Below are 19,562 nucleotides of genomic sequence, written 5' to 3' on the forward strand. Positions count from 1 at the left end.
AAGTGGTTGTTTGGTAGAATATAATACACATGCTTCAGGAGAGTGTGTCACATTTCTGTTAGTGGAGGGTTGTCACATGATGATTTACATGTAAGATGCATTTGAACCATGTTGATTGTGAGGTAGGTGGGAGATGTGGGAATTCAAGGCTTGTGGTATGCAAAGAAAATTTTACCTATAGAGTGCATCACTGAATGAGATATGTGAGATATATATGTGAGTAGTAGGTGAGTACCTATCAGAGATATATTTTCAAGTTATCAGTGAATAGGTTATTTTAAGGAGTTTGTATCTTACTTTTAAAACCATTTAAATTATAATAGTTATAGGATGTTATATGCTTTGTGTGTTGTTATTTTGTGTTTTGAGTATATATTTATATGAAATTAATTATCTAACGTGCTAGTACAGTCATAACAAAACACAACATAGGCTTAAAATTTATCAGCAGACCAACAGCAAACAACCAAATGTAAGTACTCAATTTATTGCTTTTTTTATTATTTATTGCCATTAAAGTAACTAAAATGTAAAGATTAGGATGTTGTTAGGTTTTATAGTAAAGAAATAATAACAATGGAAAGTAATATCACAAGGTATATTTGCAATTATATTAACTTGTATGTTAAATTATTCAACATGGTGTCTTGAGCTATGTTATTTACAGCTTGTATGAAAAATTAAATAATAGATAGAACAATTTCCAAGTTTTTTTATATTTTTATTTAAAGAAGGGTGATGTTTTGAGCTAGTGCTCTTTGTAAGATCATACAGCTTACAACAAAAAAGAAAGTAGATTTAAAATTTATCAGCAGGCCAACAGCAAAACAAAAATAATCCAAACATACTTAATTTCTTGCTTTTCATGTATTTTGTTTATTCATTATTGTAAGTTGTACAGTATGACGAAGAGCACTATCTCAAAATGCCATTCTTCTTTAAATAAAAATGCAAAAAACTTGGTAATTGTTTAACCTATTTTGTTACCAATGGAATTTTAACTACATTTGCCTACTGACAACTTGTTTAACAGGATTGTTAGTTATAGACAGTTCAAATTGCAAAGAAAACAATAAAATGAAATAAAAATGCAAGTTATTTTAAGCTATTTAGGAAAAAAACTATAATTTTCAATTAGAATATTCAAACTTTGCAGAAAGAAAATAAAGGTAATTTAGATGTATTTGTATTTTTTGTGGTTGTTATAAAGTCAGTCAAATCAAGTAAATTCATATGTAGTTTGGAAATAAAAAGTAATACATACAATATAAAGTTTCACTGAAAAAAGTTTGATATTCAATGAGAAGGATTTAAAATTTATACAAATGAAATTTAAAAATAGTGAAATGAAAAAAAGTATTTTTAATCCTAACATGAAAATCTCCTTAAGCTCAAAGTAGTCAATACTGGCTCCAATATTCACAGACAAATCTTTAGTAAAAATAAATAACTAATTTTCTGTGTCCAAAAAGAGTTGTATCTTCACTGAAAACATACCAAATTTTATGAAGATACACTTATTGCATTAAAAGTTATGGTGTGAACACTTTGGGAGTTGTATGATGGTTAAAATGTCAGTCAAAATGATTAAGTCTATGTTCAAAGTTAAGTGACTGACAAGTAGTTTCACTGTGAGCTCTTGACACAGTGTGAGATCAACTGCTATGGTAGATCTTTTATCAACCAGGGATTCCACCTCTTTCCTTTGTACATTTATTGAAATTCCCTCAACAACAATCATTCCTGATAGAGCTCAGCTGACTATCACATCCTTTGATATAAATTTACTCTCTCTTTTACCTAAAATAAATAGTGACACCCAACTTGGCATATTTTAATTTCCTCGGGCCAGAATGATATCCAGTAGGGATCTTTCAGTGACTAATTTAACCTCAGTGAATCATTTTGGGATGGCAGTTTAAATGAAGTACAGCCATTACACAGGGTTCTTGCACCTTCAACAGAATAAAATTCCCTGACTTTTCCCAGTTATTTCCCTGACCAAAATATTATATTCCTTTGGCATTTTGAATATGCTTGTAACATATCACTGAACTCACTATTATAATATGTAAAATTGCAAAACTCTTCATTTGTTGATTGGTAAGGAGAAAACAGGGTGTATGTCATTACAGTTTCACTAAATATCATCTTGCAAAATTTCAGTATGATTGATCATATCCTAGAATTATTGATATATCTTGTCAAATCTTACTCATCCAAAGCATTTTATCAATTTCTTTATGATTGTGCATATGTTGTACTTTTTAATCATAATTTAAGACACAATATCAGTTCAGTATAAAACAATAAATTTTAACATTTATGGTAATTATGTTTTAACTTTTCATATGTGGAATGTGTGTGTTCACTGTTGTAAAATGGAACATTCTTTAACAGATATGCTTTTCATATGTCAAGTAGTAAATCAGTACTTCCTGATAATATGCATACATGCACAGAAATATAAAAAAAAAATAATCAGATAATATCTATAACATGAGAGCAAACTCTTATTTTCAGTACCTGTGAATGAATTGCACATGTTTACAAAGTCATCCACTAATCCAGAGCACATTCCTTGGGTCATACCATCACTGTTTGTTCTCTCTACCTGTCACCTGGAGAGACACATGATCAATCAGACCCTGATGCTGTCATTGAACAGTTGCCATCTCCCTTTCTAATCCTGGGGGACTTTAATGGACATCATCCCCTCTGGGGAAATGCTGTTATTGATAGGAGGGGTCACTCTGTAGAGTGTGTTCTCTGATCACAACCTTTTTCTTTTCAGAATTGGTTCTTCCACTTATTTTCATGCACCTAGTCAGTCCTTTACTGCTATTGATCTCTCGGTTTGCTCCCCTTCATTATTCTCCCATTTTTCATGAAGGGATGACAATAATCCATGAGGCAGTGATCATTTTCCTCTACTTTTTAGAGAGAATGGCCATGGTCGATGCCACACTACCCGTGTGCTCTGGTGGAAGCTGGATCAGGCAGACTGGTCCACTTTCACTGCTCTCACAGAACTTGATCCTGCCATCGTCTGTCAGCCATCAATAGACAACTGTGTGGCAGCAGTAACTGACTGTATTATACAAGCAGCTGCTCAGTGTATTCCTTAAACCTCGACACGTTTTCCACTATATCCTCGTCCGTGGTGGAATCCTGTCTGCCACATGACACGGAAGGCACGTAGATATCCCACACTTTCAAACCTCATCGCTTTCCAGTGGGCCAGTGCACATGTTAGGTGAGTAAGATGTCAAAGCGAGAAGGAATCTTGGATTAAGTTCACAACTGGCATATCTTCTACCACCATTTCCAAGGTCATATGGGACAGGGTTTGAAAGGTCAGTGGGCACTACAATTCTGTCCCCCTCTCAATCTTACTCTCTGATGGCCAAGATGTAGCTGATGTCCGGAGCATCATAGATACTCTAGGTGAAAGCTTTTGCCAGGTATCTAGCACTTCTGCTTGTTCCTCCATCTTCTTGGCCATCAAGACTCGGGCAGAGCGTTCATCTCTTTCCTTTGAACTGACTGTCTCTATGACAATAATCGTCCCTTTACACTGGTGGAACTGAAACTGGCCCTTCATCGGTCTGGCAGTACATCTGTTGGACCAGATGATGTACACTATGACATGCTGCACCATCTATCTCCTGGCTCTCTTTCAACCAGATCTGTCGAGAGAATGTTTTTTCTACTGCCTGGTGCCAGTATCTTACCTTTCTCTAAGCCTGGGAAAGATTCCAAGATTCCTTCAAACTACCTTCCAATTGCTTTGACGAGCTGTCTCTGTAAGACCTTAGAGAGGATGATCAATGCTGGTCTTGTTTGGTTCCTTGAATCAAACAACCACCTCTCGCTCACCCAGTGTGGGTTCCGATGACAGCACTCCATCATGGACCACCTAATTTGACTTGTAATGTCAATCAGAGAAGCCTTTCTCAAATGACAACATCTTGTATCAATATTCTTTAACATTGAGAAGGCTTATGACACAACATGGAGATATGACATTTGGATTACGTGGCCATTTACCCATTTTTATTAATTTTTTAATGGACAGGAAATTCCAAGTTCATGTCGGTTCGACACTTTTCTACTTTTCTACAGGAACTTAGAGTCTCTCAGTATAAGTATTAATGCCATCACTGAACAATTCCCTGTCACTGTTGCAAATGGGCTCTATGTCGACAACTTTCACATCTTGTCAGTTGTTGAACATGAGATATATTGAGCAGCAACTACAAACTGCTCTTGATCGTGTACTGAAGTGGACCATAGCAAATGGCTTTAATTTCTCTCTCTCTCTAAAACCATTTGCATGCACTTTTGCTGCCAACGGGGTATTCACCCTGATCCTGAACTCCGTATCAGAGAAGTTTCTCTGCCTGTGGTCCCTGAGACCAAGTTCTTGTTGCTTATCTTTGACTGTAAGCTGACCTTTATATCGCACATTAAGCAGCTACAAGTCAAATACACAAGAGCACTGAACATCCTCCATGTCCTTTCTGCCACCAGTTGGGGAGCAGATTGATCTTCTATGTTAAAGATATATTGTGCTTATATTCAATAGAAACTCGACTATGGATCACTGGTCTATGGCTCTGCCAGACCATCAGCCTTAAAGATGCTGGACCCCATTCATCATTAAGGACTTCAACCCTACACTGGGGCTTACTGCACCTCCCCAGTTTAGAGCTTATATGTAGAATCTCATGAATCTTCTTTGCACCTTCACTGTTTGCAACTGTCTTTACTATATTCTTCGGAACGTCGGTCCTTACCAAAGCATCCCACCTGGGATGTGTTTTCCTTCCTCGGTGTGCCATACTTTTACAGAACAGACGATCTGCCATTGCTCCTTTTTGCCTTTGCATCCATGCGCAATAGGATGAATTGGGTCTGTCCTTGGATAACGTTGCAGAATCCACTGGTTAGCCAATCCCACCATGGCTTATTACAGTCCCCAAATGTGACCTTTCTTTAAGTCATCTGAGAATAGCAGATACTCCCAATTGTAAGTACTGTCTTTTATTTACTGAACATCTTTCAAACAATCTTTCCATTCCAATTTATACAGATGGTTCCAAATCAGGTGACTCTGTTAGCTCTTTCATGGTTTGTTGCGGTTTGGTGGTTGCACACAGAATCCCCTCTACAGTTTCTGTGTTCACTGCTGAACTGTACGCCATTTTTCTTGTCCTGGATTACATTGAAGCTAAGCAGTACTCCAACTGCACTCTTTATACTGACTCGCTTAGTTCTCTACTTGCCCTGGAATTGCTCAACATTGGTTCACACCCTGTTCTCGCTGATATTCAAAACTGAGTAGCCCATTTCTCATTAACATCTACTTCTATCCAGTTTTTCTGGATACCAGGCCACGTTGGTATTTGCAGGAATGAGCTTGCAGACACAGCAGCTGAATCTATCTGCTCTTGCACTATCACCACTGTGCCTATTCCATACATGGACTATGGTCCTGTATTCAAGGCTCAGCTCTGTGCCAGCTGGTAGTTGACTTGGAGTGAGCAACGTGAAAACAAGCTTTTCCAAATAAAACCCTATATTGGACTTTGGCCATCTTGCTTCTGTAAGGATCGGAAGGAGGAAGTTGGCCACAGTTTTTTAACTCATTTTCTTTTATCTGAAACTGATGCACCAGTGTGTAGATTGTGTAACACTCAGATCACTATAAGTCACATTTTACTTTCTTGTCTTCGTTACGACTCTCAACGATGGCACCATTTTAACACTGTTCAAACCCATGGTTTGTCTGTAACACTAGACAGTCATTGGTGATGGTGATACTGTCCACCTTTATAAAGTTTTTAGTTTTTTAAAGGCCATTAATCTTTTTAATGTCATTTAAGTGTTTTAAATTTATACATTAAACCTTTTTTAATGTGGTTCCCTTTTAAGAATCACAATCTCTAGTTCAATTTGAAAAGCAGAAAATGGCTGTAACATTAAATAACTCAACACCGGGACTGGAAAGGCTAACTTCAGGTGACAAACGCTACTGTTTGAACTATCCATCTGAACTACCCTTTAGTCATCCTGGCGAGTTATTATTACAATTTTGCTGCATGTCTTTGAAAACTTTTCCTACTTTACTTTTTGAAAATGGCCATAATGTCACAACCCGGAACCAGGACTGGAAAGGCCAACTTCAGTTGACTGACGGTGGTTCTTGTACTTACCTGTTAGGGTTCCTGGCAATTTGTGATAATTACCATTATGCTACAGAAAGTCCTTTACAACTTCTCTCATTGTAGTTTCTCTCTTAACATTGTAGACTGGATGTCAACATTAGTTTTATGCTATTTATGTTTTTAAATACTGTTTTGTTATACCTTCATTTCCTTTTATGAATTTTACTACATTTACTTTACTTTTACCTTTTTACCAGATGCTTGGCAAGTTTTTATCACAATTTTGCTATGTGTCTTTTAAAACTTTTATTACTTTACTTTTTGAAAATGGCCATAATGACACGTAACCTGGAACCAGGACTGGAAAGGCCAACTTCAGGTGACTTACAGTGGTTCTTGTACTTACCTGTTAGTCTTCCTGGTGGATTGTGATAATTACCATTATGCAACAGAAAGTCTTTTACAACTTCTCTTACTGTGGTTTCTCTCTTAACATTGTAGACTAGATGTCAACATTGGTTTTACGCTATTTATGTTTTTCAGTGCTGTTTTACCTTCGTTTCCTTTTATGAATTTTACTACATTTACTTTATTTTTACTTTTTTACACACTAAAATATTGCTAGTACTCAACCGTGAGAACATATAGTGGTCTAAAAGCCCAGTGGTTGAATATCAGAACTATTAATTCAATTCTGTCATCCTGCATGTGTTAATCTTAACCTTCAGTCTTTTATCATTTTTTACCATACCTCCTTGTTTGTTACGTAACAGATAGTAAGTTTTCCTAATATATTACTCAGATATATGATCAGTTAAATGTTAGAATATTAGATAAGCATTTTGTATTCAGTGGCACAAGTTAAGATTCATAGATAACAAATTGCACCATATTTTTGGAAAGCATTGACTGTGCCATATTATTAGTCACTGTCAGTGAAACATTCTCCATTGTATTGTTTGTAAAATTGTTGTTTTTTTCACACTTATCTTCAAGTTACTGACGTTATACATTGTCTTTCATATTTTCTTTATACAGGTTTTCCACAACTGTTGCTAGTGATTTTCTACCTGTCAGTTGGAGATACTGTCTGTCAACTATCCCTGCCTAAGCTGTGCTACATACCAACTTTTGTGTGCTCTAGGTAATGCTTAATGGTATATATTCTATTTTATTATGAATGAAAATAAAATGACTTAAATTTATGTTGTATAATTTAGTTAATACTTAATTGAATGAATATAACTACAAAAATGAAGTAAAATAACAAACTAACCTAAAATGTACAATCTTTTAACTGCCAGTCTTGTAACAAAATAATCAAAGTCTGTTTTGTTATGACAAGATCTTTCAACTTTTTCCTGTACAAGTATCAATCATATAATATACCTGGGGTATTATTGTTCAGTCTGTGACTACTGGTATGAAGACTTTTGTATTAATCCACGATCATATAAAATAACTTATTCAGTGAAAATAGCTTATCTCTTAATGGTGACTTTTTAAAGAGTTTTGAGTCTGTAATAAAATTATCATTCATGATTTTTAGGAAAAAAAGGCAAAGCCTTATCCAGAGCCCTTACACCATTTAGACAGAAACATAATTTCTGTTTACGTAATCTGTCATAGCTTCTTTCATACTTCATGAAGATTAATGGTAGACTAAAAAGAAATGTATGTAGACCAAACACTATTTAAATGTAAAATACATACATTGACATGCAAAATTCAACAGAATTAACCTTTATGCAATTTTTGTGCTCAGATAATGACTTTTCATCATCCATGTTCTAGGAGCGTCACTGAATTACATTAAAGTTACTGACTTTTTTCAATTTCCTGACTCATAAGACGGCCCGGCATGGCCAAACGTGTTAAGGCGTGCGACTCGTAATCTGAGGGTTGCGGGTTTGCATCCCCGTTGCACCAAACATGCTCGCCCTTTCAGCCACGGGGGCATTATAATGTGACAATCAATCCCACTATTCGTTGTTAAAAGAGTAGCCCAAGAGTTGGCGGTGGGTTGTGATGACTAGCTGCCTTCCCTCTACTCTTACACTGCTAAATTAGGGACAGCTAGCACAGATAGCCCTCGAGTAGCTTTGTGTGAAATTCAAAAACAAACAAAAAAAACAGACTCATAGGAACCATGCTTATACCTACTAATGTGTGTGTGTGTGTGTATACTTTTCCTATCCTGAAATAGCAAATAATATTTGCTATTGTAACTGATGGGTCCCTTGTGTGAACTGCTGCCTCCTCCTTTGCTCTTATTTTCATCTGTTTTACAAACCAGGGTCCAATAGATCTTCAACAGATAGTTTCAAGTCTTACTAATCATGTCTGAAACTTTGCTACTCTTTGGCATGTCACCATTGTTTCTGCCGTTACTTGCACATACAAGGTTCTAAAATTTTCAACTTGTGGCCTGTGCAACCACTGTAGGTGCAGTAGTAATGGACTTTCTGAGAGTGTCTGGTAAGGCAAGTAATTTGCCAAGCTCAAAAATTCTATAGTGACACTCAAAAATAGGTTTGTTGGTGATAAGGATATTGATGTTTGTGATAGCAGAATTAATAGACTTTCACCAGATTATAATAGAAAAAATCGTTTCTGGTCTCAAACATACAGTGAAGGAAGATAATGTAATTTAATTTGAGAATAAAAAAAAAATCACAAAATAAAGTTGTGTCTTACTTTGGCTGGTATAGTTTTGCAGCCTCATTGACATCATTTGTCTGCTCATAACTCCCAATTAAAATGCATTACCATCATTTGGCTTGCATATTTGGATATAGCACTGAATATTCAAGACATTTCAGCAGTGTGTGGAATATTTCCAAGAAAACATAATTTCTTGTTTTTAGTCCTGCTGTCCAAAATGCTAACTCTGGGTGAGAGAAAGATCCTGTATTAAGGATTGGATCATGGTTTTAAAAACATAATATGAATATGAGAATCAGTTTTATTAAAGCTTGTTTGGTGTATAGCACTTATAACACTTAAAAGATTTATATCATTCATATTTCTAAATACAAAGAAAGATATAGATTTTCTCAGTTAAGAAACTATCACTTAATATTTTCCGATTTTAAAGAATACAAGAGAGATGTAACTTTTATTATGCACAATTTTACTTATTACAAGTATGGCATTACACAATGACAAAAAGGAAGTACTTATTGTTACTGGTTTCAATACCATTGTATCTTGCTTCATGTTATTTCAGTAAACTTTTTGAATTCACTATGGTATGTTTATAAAGATGGCTTTGTACAGTTTTATTCACACTATAACTGTAAAGTAATAAAAATCAAGCTAACCAGTATCTGCCTATTTCCCAAATATATCCAACTTCTTTTCAATGAAGTTAACATTTAATGTAGAAGATGAATACATGATAATTAGTTTTTTAGATGAGTTTTGTGTTTAAAAATACAAGCAAAACACAAAATCTTGCTAAGACAAACATATCCCAATTTTTTCAGTTGAAAAAGTGGATTCATCCCCAAGTGTTATACCAGAGAAGATAATACTGATGTTGGTGAATAATTATATATGTACAGTTATAGCTGATAAGTAAGTGAAAATGCAGTGATAAATTATATATAGACAAGAACATGGGTATATGTCTGATTTTAAATGGATATTGTATGAGTTTATACAATGAATTTTGATATTAGTGGTTATCTTCAGTCTTTATATTATGTAAATTATATGGATTGATGGTTAGGTAAATATTGGGACTAAATAAATTTGAGGAGAAGTTTTTACTTAACAGGTTTTAAAGACCATGCAAGTTCAGCTAATGTTTATTCAATCACTAGAGGAATTAGGTACCAGCAAAAACACAGTATCTTTTTCTCTTCAGATGTGTAGTGTTATCAGTGTACAATCCAGTTGACTTCATGCTATCCCTAATTCCAACTTGCTAGCCACAGGGAGATAACTGACTTACACCACTGTTTTTTTTATACCTAATTAATTATTATTTATACATACGTTTGTTATAACTTTTTATTTTTTAAACACCAGTAACCCAATCTAAATAAAATGTTAATATTTTCTCTACTACTTTTGTATGTTTGGGGAGTTTAGCAGTAATATTAATTTCCTCAAGAGTCTTGTTGTAATGCTAAATTTTAATCAATTTAAGTAAATCTATTCTTTCCATGTATATTTGCACTCATTCCACTTCAATCATGTTTCCTCCTTTTGAAACGTGTGAAATTTATTCTGTTTTTTTCTTTTTGTGTGTGTTTCCACAATTTGTATGTTATTTCACTGATGACATCATCTGCAATTCTTCCAGCTAGGGGAACCACTTTTCTTGTTCATTGATGTGCTACTGTGACTTGGAGTACAAATCATTATTATGTGGTCCTTTTAGATCTCTCAACAAACTTAAAATCAAATTATTTTTACCAGATGTAATATGGTTGTTGTTGGGGGGTAAAATACACAAATACTTAGATACATAAAGTAAGATTGTAACAGTGGGATAAGTCATTATGGATAAAAATCTGTAGAATTACAAAGTCTAAATTAATATGAAAAATTGCTAATTCATAAATTACACTTAGGCTACTAGTATTAACTGTGATAAAAACTTATTGTATTTGTTTGTTCAACAGTTACTCTGTATGGTATGGCATGCGAGTGAGTTAATACATGATGTATGCAAGAATGATGTATAAGTGAAAAAATAGGCTCAGGCCTACAAGTGAAACCTTTGAAAACCTACCAACTTGAAGGTAAGTCTATATTATTAACCAAAAGCATATTTAATACTTTGGTTCTGAGAGTACGATGTTAATACAGTACAGATCTGTAGATGCATAATGCTTTTGCATAATTTTTTGTGTTGGAATAATCCAGACTTTGTTACCAATATTATCAGAACTTGCATGGTAAATTCTCTGTAATTACTCACAAAGTAATAAATATCTGTATGGAAGTTATGCAGGTGAGTAAAGAAATTCATATTTGTTATTAATTATGTATAACTAACTATATATTTTGGTTTGTGTAACCAAATTTTGCTCTATATTTTATGATATAGGAATCTTTAAAAAAAATAATTTCCAGTGGCTTACTGGGAGACCTGTGTGGCTGTTTGGCATAATGTACTTTTAAGTCATCATAGGGCTCTATTTGCTGATTTGTTGAACCATATTTCATTCATTGTCATGGTTAATAGCTTGTGGTTACTTAAGTGTAATTATTGCTAATTATTAAACAGTTTATATCCTGAGAAAAACTTTTTGTTTGTGGTGGAAGTGTTCTTCTTGATAGAAAGGCTGGTGTACAGTCCTTTTCTCTGGGGCTTCACCCACTATGACTTTGAATCAATTATTTGTTTTAGTGCTCTCAAGGGGTGTATCTAGGTTTGTTGACTTTATGTTACCTACATATAGAAGGTTTTTTTGTCTCTGTTTTTTTTCATGTGTGTCTTGTATTCTGTTATTTCAGTATTATACCAATTTATTAAATGGTTTTCTCTTATGTGATGGGTTGTTGTAGACAGATCTATATTACAGTCTTGTGTATATATTCTATATACTCTATATTCTAACTTTTGCTAGTCTGTTTTGTCTTTCCATTGTCATGGCCCTGCATGGCCAAACGTGTTAAGGCGTTCAACTCATAATCCGAGGGTCGCGGGTTCGACTCCCGGTCGCACCAAACATGCTCATTCGTTTAGCCGTGGGGGCGTTAATATGTGACGGTCAATCCCACTATTTGTTGGTAAAAGAGTTGGCGGTGGGTGGTGATAACTAGCTGCCTTCCCTCTAGTCTTACACTACTAAATTAGGGACGGTTAGCGCAGATAGCCCTCGAGTAGCTTTGCACGAAATTAAAAAAAACAAACAAACTCTCCAGCGTCTAAGAATCCACATTCGTAATGGATGTTGTAAATAGTAATTTTGCTCTCTGTTGAGAAGAAACAGAAGAACATTTGACTGGTTGATTCCGAAACAAATCTTTCTTGTACTCTTCCTTGGTTTTTAATCGTGAATAAAGATTTGAAGTCTGTGGTATCTGACATGTGTTTTGCCTGTTAGCCTAACCAAATTTAAACTAATTTTCAAGCTATGATGGAGTAAAACACAAACTTCTATCCAAAATCCCACACAAATCATAGTAGTTACACAATACAATATCTGGTTCCTCATCTGTATTAAAGCCATTTTCACCACAGTTTTTTTGTAAGTCCTGTTGATAGAGGAGGTTAAAGAAAGTATACTTGCTGCTGTAAGTTTGGTTCCTTCCTGAAGGGTATTAGTGTACTTTTTTGTGCAAAACGTTTACAGTCCAATAACTTCCTGAATTCCCCATCTTTATTTCTGAAACTATTGAGTGGTAAAGTTTTTAGGTAGCACTGACCCTTAAAACTATGCAAGTTTACATGCCAAAGAAACACTTCTTATCTTAAAGTTGAGCACAAACCAAAAGTATGGAGTCTAAATCTCTAAAAGTACACTTTCAGTCATATATGTTATATACATAATTAATGCAGCAGAGATAAACAAATGCAGAACAAACTGTTTTAACATTGTAACTTTACTTAGGAATGATAGAAATACATGAACATTAATACACATACTCTATGTGAACATCCTAGTAGCTTGAATTAAACACTGCAAATTTTCTACAGTGTTAACAAGCTATGGTCAATTAATTTTAATTAGTGGTAATTGGACTCAAATAAGATAACTGATAAATAATTTTAAAAATTTCAAGCTATAGAAGACTGTAATATCAACAAATGTGCTGAGTTTCTTGCTGATATTGGCTTTAACAACTGTTTTCTCAAAACACAGTTTTCACTAGAGTTACCAGTTTATTAGTGTGATAAACTTCACAATTAACACTAGTTAATTGCTTTAACCCTTTCACAACAGGCCCAGTATAATATACACAAGTTTATCTACACACTTGCACACATTAAGTATTCCATTATAACTTTTGATACAGGATGTGTAACTTCACAAAATTTGGTACAATTTTAGTAAAGATTACAAGTATTTTGCACACAAAAAATCAAATTGTTTAATGAAATATTTTTACTAAAGATTTGTTTGTGAAAATAAGAGTCTGTTCTGTTACTAGTCTGGGTGCAGTGTGATTTCATGTCATAATTTAGAAAAAACTATTCTTTGTCCCAAAAATCTCGAATATTATTTACATAATCTAAAACCTCCTATATATATTTGTTTTCAGAAAGACTTTATATTTTGTTATTATCTACATGGGGTTTTTCACTTAACTACTCTCATAACTATCATAAAAATTAGGAAATATAAATTATGCTTTTTTTGTTCCAGAATGACTATATATTATAACACTAAAATACTAATGTGTAGTCTAAGTAGCTTAAGTCTCATAATGCTGTATATGAACATTATATTTGTATATAGATTATTACTGTTTAAAAATAAATTATTAACCTTATTTTTTTAAAATATAGAACAATAAATGTAAAGCAAACAATTATCATCTCTTCTCACTATGACTTTTGTACTCGGTTGTTGCTGAACATAGGTTTCTAAGCCTTCTAAAATTTCGCATGTGAAGGATATTAAATAAAATTTTGTTTTGTATATACAGTTGAATAACCAAAAAATCATAAATGACTACACTTATACTACAGAATTGAAGTATAATTTATTTAGCTTATTAACTAAGATTAAAGACACGACCTATTTTGTTGAAATCTTGAATTAAAAGAATATGGAAGTTTTTTCAAAGATTAAAATGTTGGGGAAAACTACTCTGTGGACAGTCTAAACTCTTAATTAAATAAGGGACAGTGTTTCAAAAAAATGGAAAGAGTTGTTTGATTTAGTACACAAGCTATATCAGCAAAATAAAAAGATTAAAGGTTCTTATTTTATATTCCACCTTGTCACTATTAGTAATTTAAGTTTCTAATTTGTACAACATTATAGAATTAGTATTTTGACATCACAAACTTCCAGTTTTAAACAGTGCTGCATTCAACATACCACGACTTACTAAAATCTATATTTAAATGTGTTCTTTCAGTGTTTACTTTTATATTTAGAAATTAATTTGTATATAATATTAAATTTTGAATCATAATCTGTAATTTGATTCCAAGCTTATTGACATAAATTCATAAAATAGTAGTTCAATAAAACTTTGAGTACAAGTTAACAAACACGATGACATGGCCTTTGACCCCTGACATGTTGTAAAAGAATTAATTGAAATTAGTTGCCTGTAGGTGATTAATATTGCAGAATATTTGCAAAGGTTTTTAATTCAAGCATTGGGAATGTTCACAAAGAGCATGTGTATCAGTTTTCACAGTTTTATCATTCCTAAATAAAGTTATGGTGTTAAAACAGTTTTATATATTTCTTTATCTCTATCACATTTGTTATGCATGTAACATTTAAGACTTAAAAGTGTAATTTCAAAGATTTCAAAATCATACTTTTGTTTTGTGCTTAACTTAAAGGTTAAAGAAGTGTTTAACTGTGTTTCCTCAGTATATAAACTTGCCCAGTTTTAAGGCTCAGTAGTGCTACCTTAAATGTTTGGGTCCTTAACTAGAATACTTTTTCTTATTCTTAAATTTTATAAAGTTGCACCACTTAATAAGGTATCTGATCCCCAGAAGTCGATCTTCTTGACTTAGAGGTTGGATAATAAAGATAGAGAATGTATGGCATTTTTCACCTTTTTGAATATAAATTTATGTAATTATTTGGTAGTAGCATCTAACTATTGATCTTGTCTTAAATTGGTTAGCAATACAATGCCTTACATTACAAGTTGACAAAGCTAGCTGAACAAATTTACAGTTAGGTTATGTTTTATGCTTTATTGTTTACATAAAAAGTTGTTTCTGACAATATAATGAAAAAGTGTAAAAAAAAGAAACAAAGATTAAAAATAATTGGTTTCAATTATTCCTAATCCTGATTTATGTTTTAGAAAAATTGGTTTATGGCCAATAAAATTAGAATTTTTTTTTCCCAATTTTCATTCCAGAATGAAGTTTATCATGGAAGAAAAAACAAAAAGGGACTACATTTTTGTGCAGTGAAGAGTTTATTTTTCAATATTGTGAGGAAATTGGTTTTACTTCTTGGAATATTGTTAAATGTTAGTAATATTTTACTTTTATCATTAAAAAATTACTAAAATTTGTTCAAGTAACAGTTTATTTAAATCATAGACATATTTGATGCCAGGCAAATTGTTTACTGTTTTTTTAATAAAGTGAAATATAGATGTATAAAGTCACCCTTTTTAACTTAAACTTTGAAAGTGGCAGTTTTTTTTTTTATTTAGAAAAGGACAATAACACTTCTAACAGAGAGAAACTTAATATGTAAAAAAGCTTTAACTTTTCACCAGTTATATCAATTGTTTGAGAGTGTAGAATTTATCGACTATATTTTTTTTAGGTTTGGTAATTTGACTTTAGTGTAATATTTAGCAGAATATATAGTGTTGTTAATATATATAATTATGATAAATGTCTTAAATGTTTTCTTAAACACATCTATCATCTTTACACTCAGGTCTCTGCTAAATGTGAGACTAGTAACTTTATATTGTATAGGTAACATAAATTGTTGGTAAATGACATCAAAATGTGATAAAATTAAATTTTTTTGACAAGTTGATCTGTATTAATTAGGGTCCAAAATGATAGTTTTATCATTGTTTGACCACGTGTTTTTTACTGTCATGATTATATGAGAATGTTTTTAACTTGTGATTTAAGATACAGAATGTAATGTATAAAGTTGATTTTTTACTCAGTATTCTTAAATTGGTTTAACCTACGTGTATCTCAAATCATTTTTGCCTTTAATTACAAAATTTAAATAAAAGTTATTTGAATTTTACTCTTCTGTATTTACATACTTGTAGCATGAGACAATCTGTAGCTTATACAATAGGAGGGACCAAAGCGTTTGAATAAAATGTGTAGGTGTAGATTTTCAAGGATGGGAGAAAAAATCGGATTTAAAATTTTTAAAGGATCATATTTTTATAATCCTGTTAGGGAAAATCTTTGTAAAAGACTAGCTTCTTAGTGAACAGAAGTTAATGTACATCAAAATCCATTACTTCGTTACTGATCAGTATTTTACCAGTGATGTAAAAAATTGGTATGTGGGAGTGACATGGCCTGCCATTTGGTTATATTAAAATCCAGAAACGTGTTTTATATTTGTATGCCAAAAATATTTGATATAATAAACGAATACACACACACAAACCAATATATACGTTTATCCAAAAAATGTTTAAGTAAATTTCTTTGATTTTCGACAGTTTGCATGTTGTTGTTTTTTCATTATGTTTACACATTTTATTAAAGCTTATCATGTATTTCACAAATTATGTAGATAGTAATTTAATTATTGCTAATGCAAACTAGTGCGTTTTACTCGCTAAAAATTGCACGAAGAATCTCGTCAAATGTGAAAGGAAAACCTGTAGCATTACATTATAACTGTAATATTCAACACTGCAGCACTCGTCTTTTTTTATGTATATGGAGAAGATATTAAAACTTAAGGAACGTTCGATCTTGTAAGACTTGAGTTGAAAGTATCTATCATTTACAGTAATCTCGACGAGTTAAAATCGTTTATGATGAGTCAAAAATTTGCCTTCGTTTTATTTTTGGTGAGACAAGGATTTGAATTCGCGACCGTGTTTTAGAAACCTGATTTGGTGGAACACAACATTACCATTTTTCGAAATAAAACTAAGTCAAATGACAATTCCTAAGTACCAAATGACATAACACTTGTGTGAAAATTAGAAAATCCCTGTTTATATTCCCGCGAATTAAAGCATGTCCTTTAGGTACCCACCATTTTTTCTATTTTGCGTTAAATATATAGATTGCAATATCCGTCAGCCGAGTTTACTCCGAAAGGTTTAAGTGAACATGTTTAAATCATTATTTATAGCAAGGAAATATTAAAACAATTTATTTTTTAGTATTTAGTAATGTTTTTTAACATTTATGGAACAAATGAATATTTTATGTTTATATAAGAGGTCGTAATATAGTCTTACAGAAAAGGTTTTGATGCTGTTACAAACTTCTACCTGTACACGGTCAGTATAGAATTATCAGTCTTTTTAACTGTGGCTTAGATGTTATGTAACTGACTATGAACCTGTATCTTATTCATTACTAGTTTCAAAAAATAACGTGAATTGTCGTATAATATCTAAAACTGCTGTTACTGCCTAATGTGTCAAAGTGGGGTAATTTTGAACATGATTCAGTTTATCCCCAGCATTCCTGTAGCTGTCAGTCTATCCCACACTATGATAAATGATGACTGCCTGGTGCAGATTCTCACTTCAAACTGAGTTATTACAATGGGAAAATGACCGATTTTGATTCACGTTCCAACACGTGAAGGGAGTTAGGTGTGGACTTTCCATGAGGTGCCGTGCAAATTTTCGCTTTATTGTAGTGCCTGATGAGTTTGATAGCCATATGTATTGGTTTGGACTTATCTACCTCGGTGCTACGAAGAGATATTCTGAGACATAACAAATGTCTTGGTTTTTACCTTACCTTATTAATTTATTTGTTTGCCAGATGATGATATATTTGCTCAAAAGTTCAAGTTTATAAAGAAAACCAGTAACCTATTTTCAGGCTATTATTGTATTGTAGTAACTAGAGACAAAAAATAGAAATTGTTGTTAACATTAATGTAAAGTATAATTTTCAATTGTTCTAAACAATCTAAGTGACACCTTGTTTGCCAGTTGCAATGACATAATCAGTGAGGAATGTAATGTTCTCAGACCTCGCCGCCATAACGTTGAATATTAGATTATTAGGCCCAGAGAGAATTTGCCTGTAGCGGAACTTATGGTACTTCTTGCATCATCCTGCGTTGAAGTACTTGCACACGATGATAACGCCGATGAATCCGTATTAAGCCTAGGCGTAGAAGGAGTCTTACACGTAGCCGAGGTATTACTGATATAAGTAATTCAGTATTTTTTTTTGTTTAAAAACGTATTCTTGTATGTTTGGTACTTCGAAAGTATTTTCACGGACACAAAATAGCTTCTTAATGAAAATTCGTTCAAGCACTTGAGTTTTATCATCATACAATGACATGCTGTCATTGTCATCAGTGTTGTCATAACGAAGTCAGAAATACAGATTTATGGAAAAAAGGCTAGGCCGCTAGAGTAATATATTTTCTAAAGGAAAGTGGTAACTTATTATTTTTATAATTTTTAATAGAATTTTTAAGCCAAATAAAATATTAAGCCAGATCTGATATGCGTCTAAATCTCGAACAAAATGAAACATAACGTCATAGAGCTCATTGGTATCAAGTTTGTCTAATTAAACTACAGCTAATCTAACCTAACCTAACAATTATAAATCATAATTGTCATAAATATACTCTTCAAAACAAGAAACGCAAAAGGGATATTTTTGTTATTTTAAAGAGAAATATATGTAATAACGTTACAAGCTCAGAGTATGTGATGTTACACGTGTTAAGGTACTGAATGTCAGACCAAAATGACAATAAAAGTTGTCCACTTTGAAAACGGAGGAAAACATCGGATTTTTCGCCAAAACGCATGCGTGTCCAATAAATTTGTTTGAGAGATCTGCATGTTCTGCAACTGCAACATGTGCAAAATCCATATAAAAGTGACGGGTTCTCGGTTTCCATAGCTCTGTTAAGCCATCGACACGCAATACAGTTTCGCCAAGACTGACTGAAGCACAACGCAACAACGACATTGGTCGCTTGGAAGCAGGCGAATCTCGAACAGATGTTGCCAGAGCTGTGAATGTCCACCCAAGCACCATCACAAGGCTATGGAATCGTCCTCAATAACATGGATTAACTCGTGACCGTCCACGATCTGGCAGACTTCGTGTGACCACGCCCACACAAGATCGCTACATCCGGTTACGTCACCTTCGGGATAGGACCACCACTGCGACGTCTACTGCCTCAAAAGACCTTTTGCACATTCGAGGGAATCTTACGGCTCAACGATACGTCGACGAGATTCTTAGGCCCCATGTGCAACCCATCATGATGAAAGTCAACGACGTTTTTCAACATGACAACGCCCGTCCTCACATAGCCCGACTCACCACTGTCTTCTTGAGACACCACAACATCAACGTTCTTCCTTGGCCCTCTAGATCACAAGATTTAAGCCCCATCGAACATCTTTGGGACGAGTTGGACCGACGTCTGCGATGGCGACAACCTCAACTGCAAACTCTACCTCAGCTTGCAGCAACTTTGCAGGCTAAGTGGACAGCCATTCCATAGGATGTGATTCGTCATCTCATCGCTTCCATGGGCAGGAGATGCCAAGCAG

General features: G+C 33.5%; 1 protein-coding gene across 16 annotated transcripts in view; it reads left to right on the forward strand.

Moving 5' to 3' along the window:
- Positions 1-16,487, forward strand: part of LOC143253272 (uncharacterized) — a 71,034-nt gene extending 54,547 nt beyond the window's left edge. For 8 of the 16 annotated variants that reach the window (XM_076506853.1, XM_076506857.1, XM_076506854.1 and 5 more), the window contains exons 7-8: positions 7,209-7,314; positions 15,195-16,487. In XM_076506853.1, coding sequence (XP_076362968.1) covers positions 7,209-7,314; positions 15,195-15,249 — 161 coding nt within the window. In that variant the 3' untranslated portion in view covers positions 15,250-16,487. Of the gene's footprint in view, positions 1-7,208; positions 7,328-9,658; positions 9,750-10,804; positions 10,925-15,194 lie in introns of all 16 variants that reach the window. The other 8 variants (XR_013029477.1, XR_013029480.1, XR_013029482.1 and 5 more) reach the window with 5 other exon arrangements.
- Positions 16,488-19,562: the final 3,075 nt, after the last annotated feature.

The sequence above is a fragment of the Tachypleus tridentatus genome, chromosome 6 (genome assembly GCF_004210375.1).
Source record: "Tachypleus tridentatus isolate NWPU-2018 chromosome 6, ASM421037v1, whole genome shotgun sequence".
Classification (NCBI taxonomy): Eukaryota; Metazoa; Arthropoda; class Merostomata; order Xiphosura; family Limulidae; genus Tachypleus; species Tachypleus tridentatus.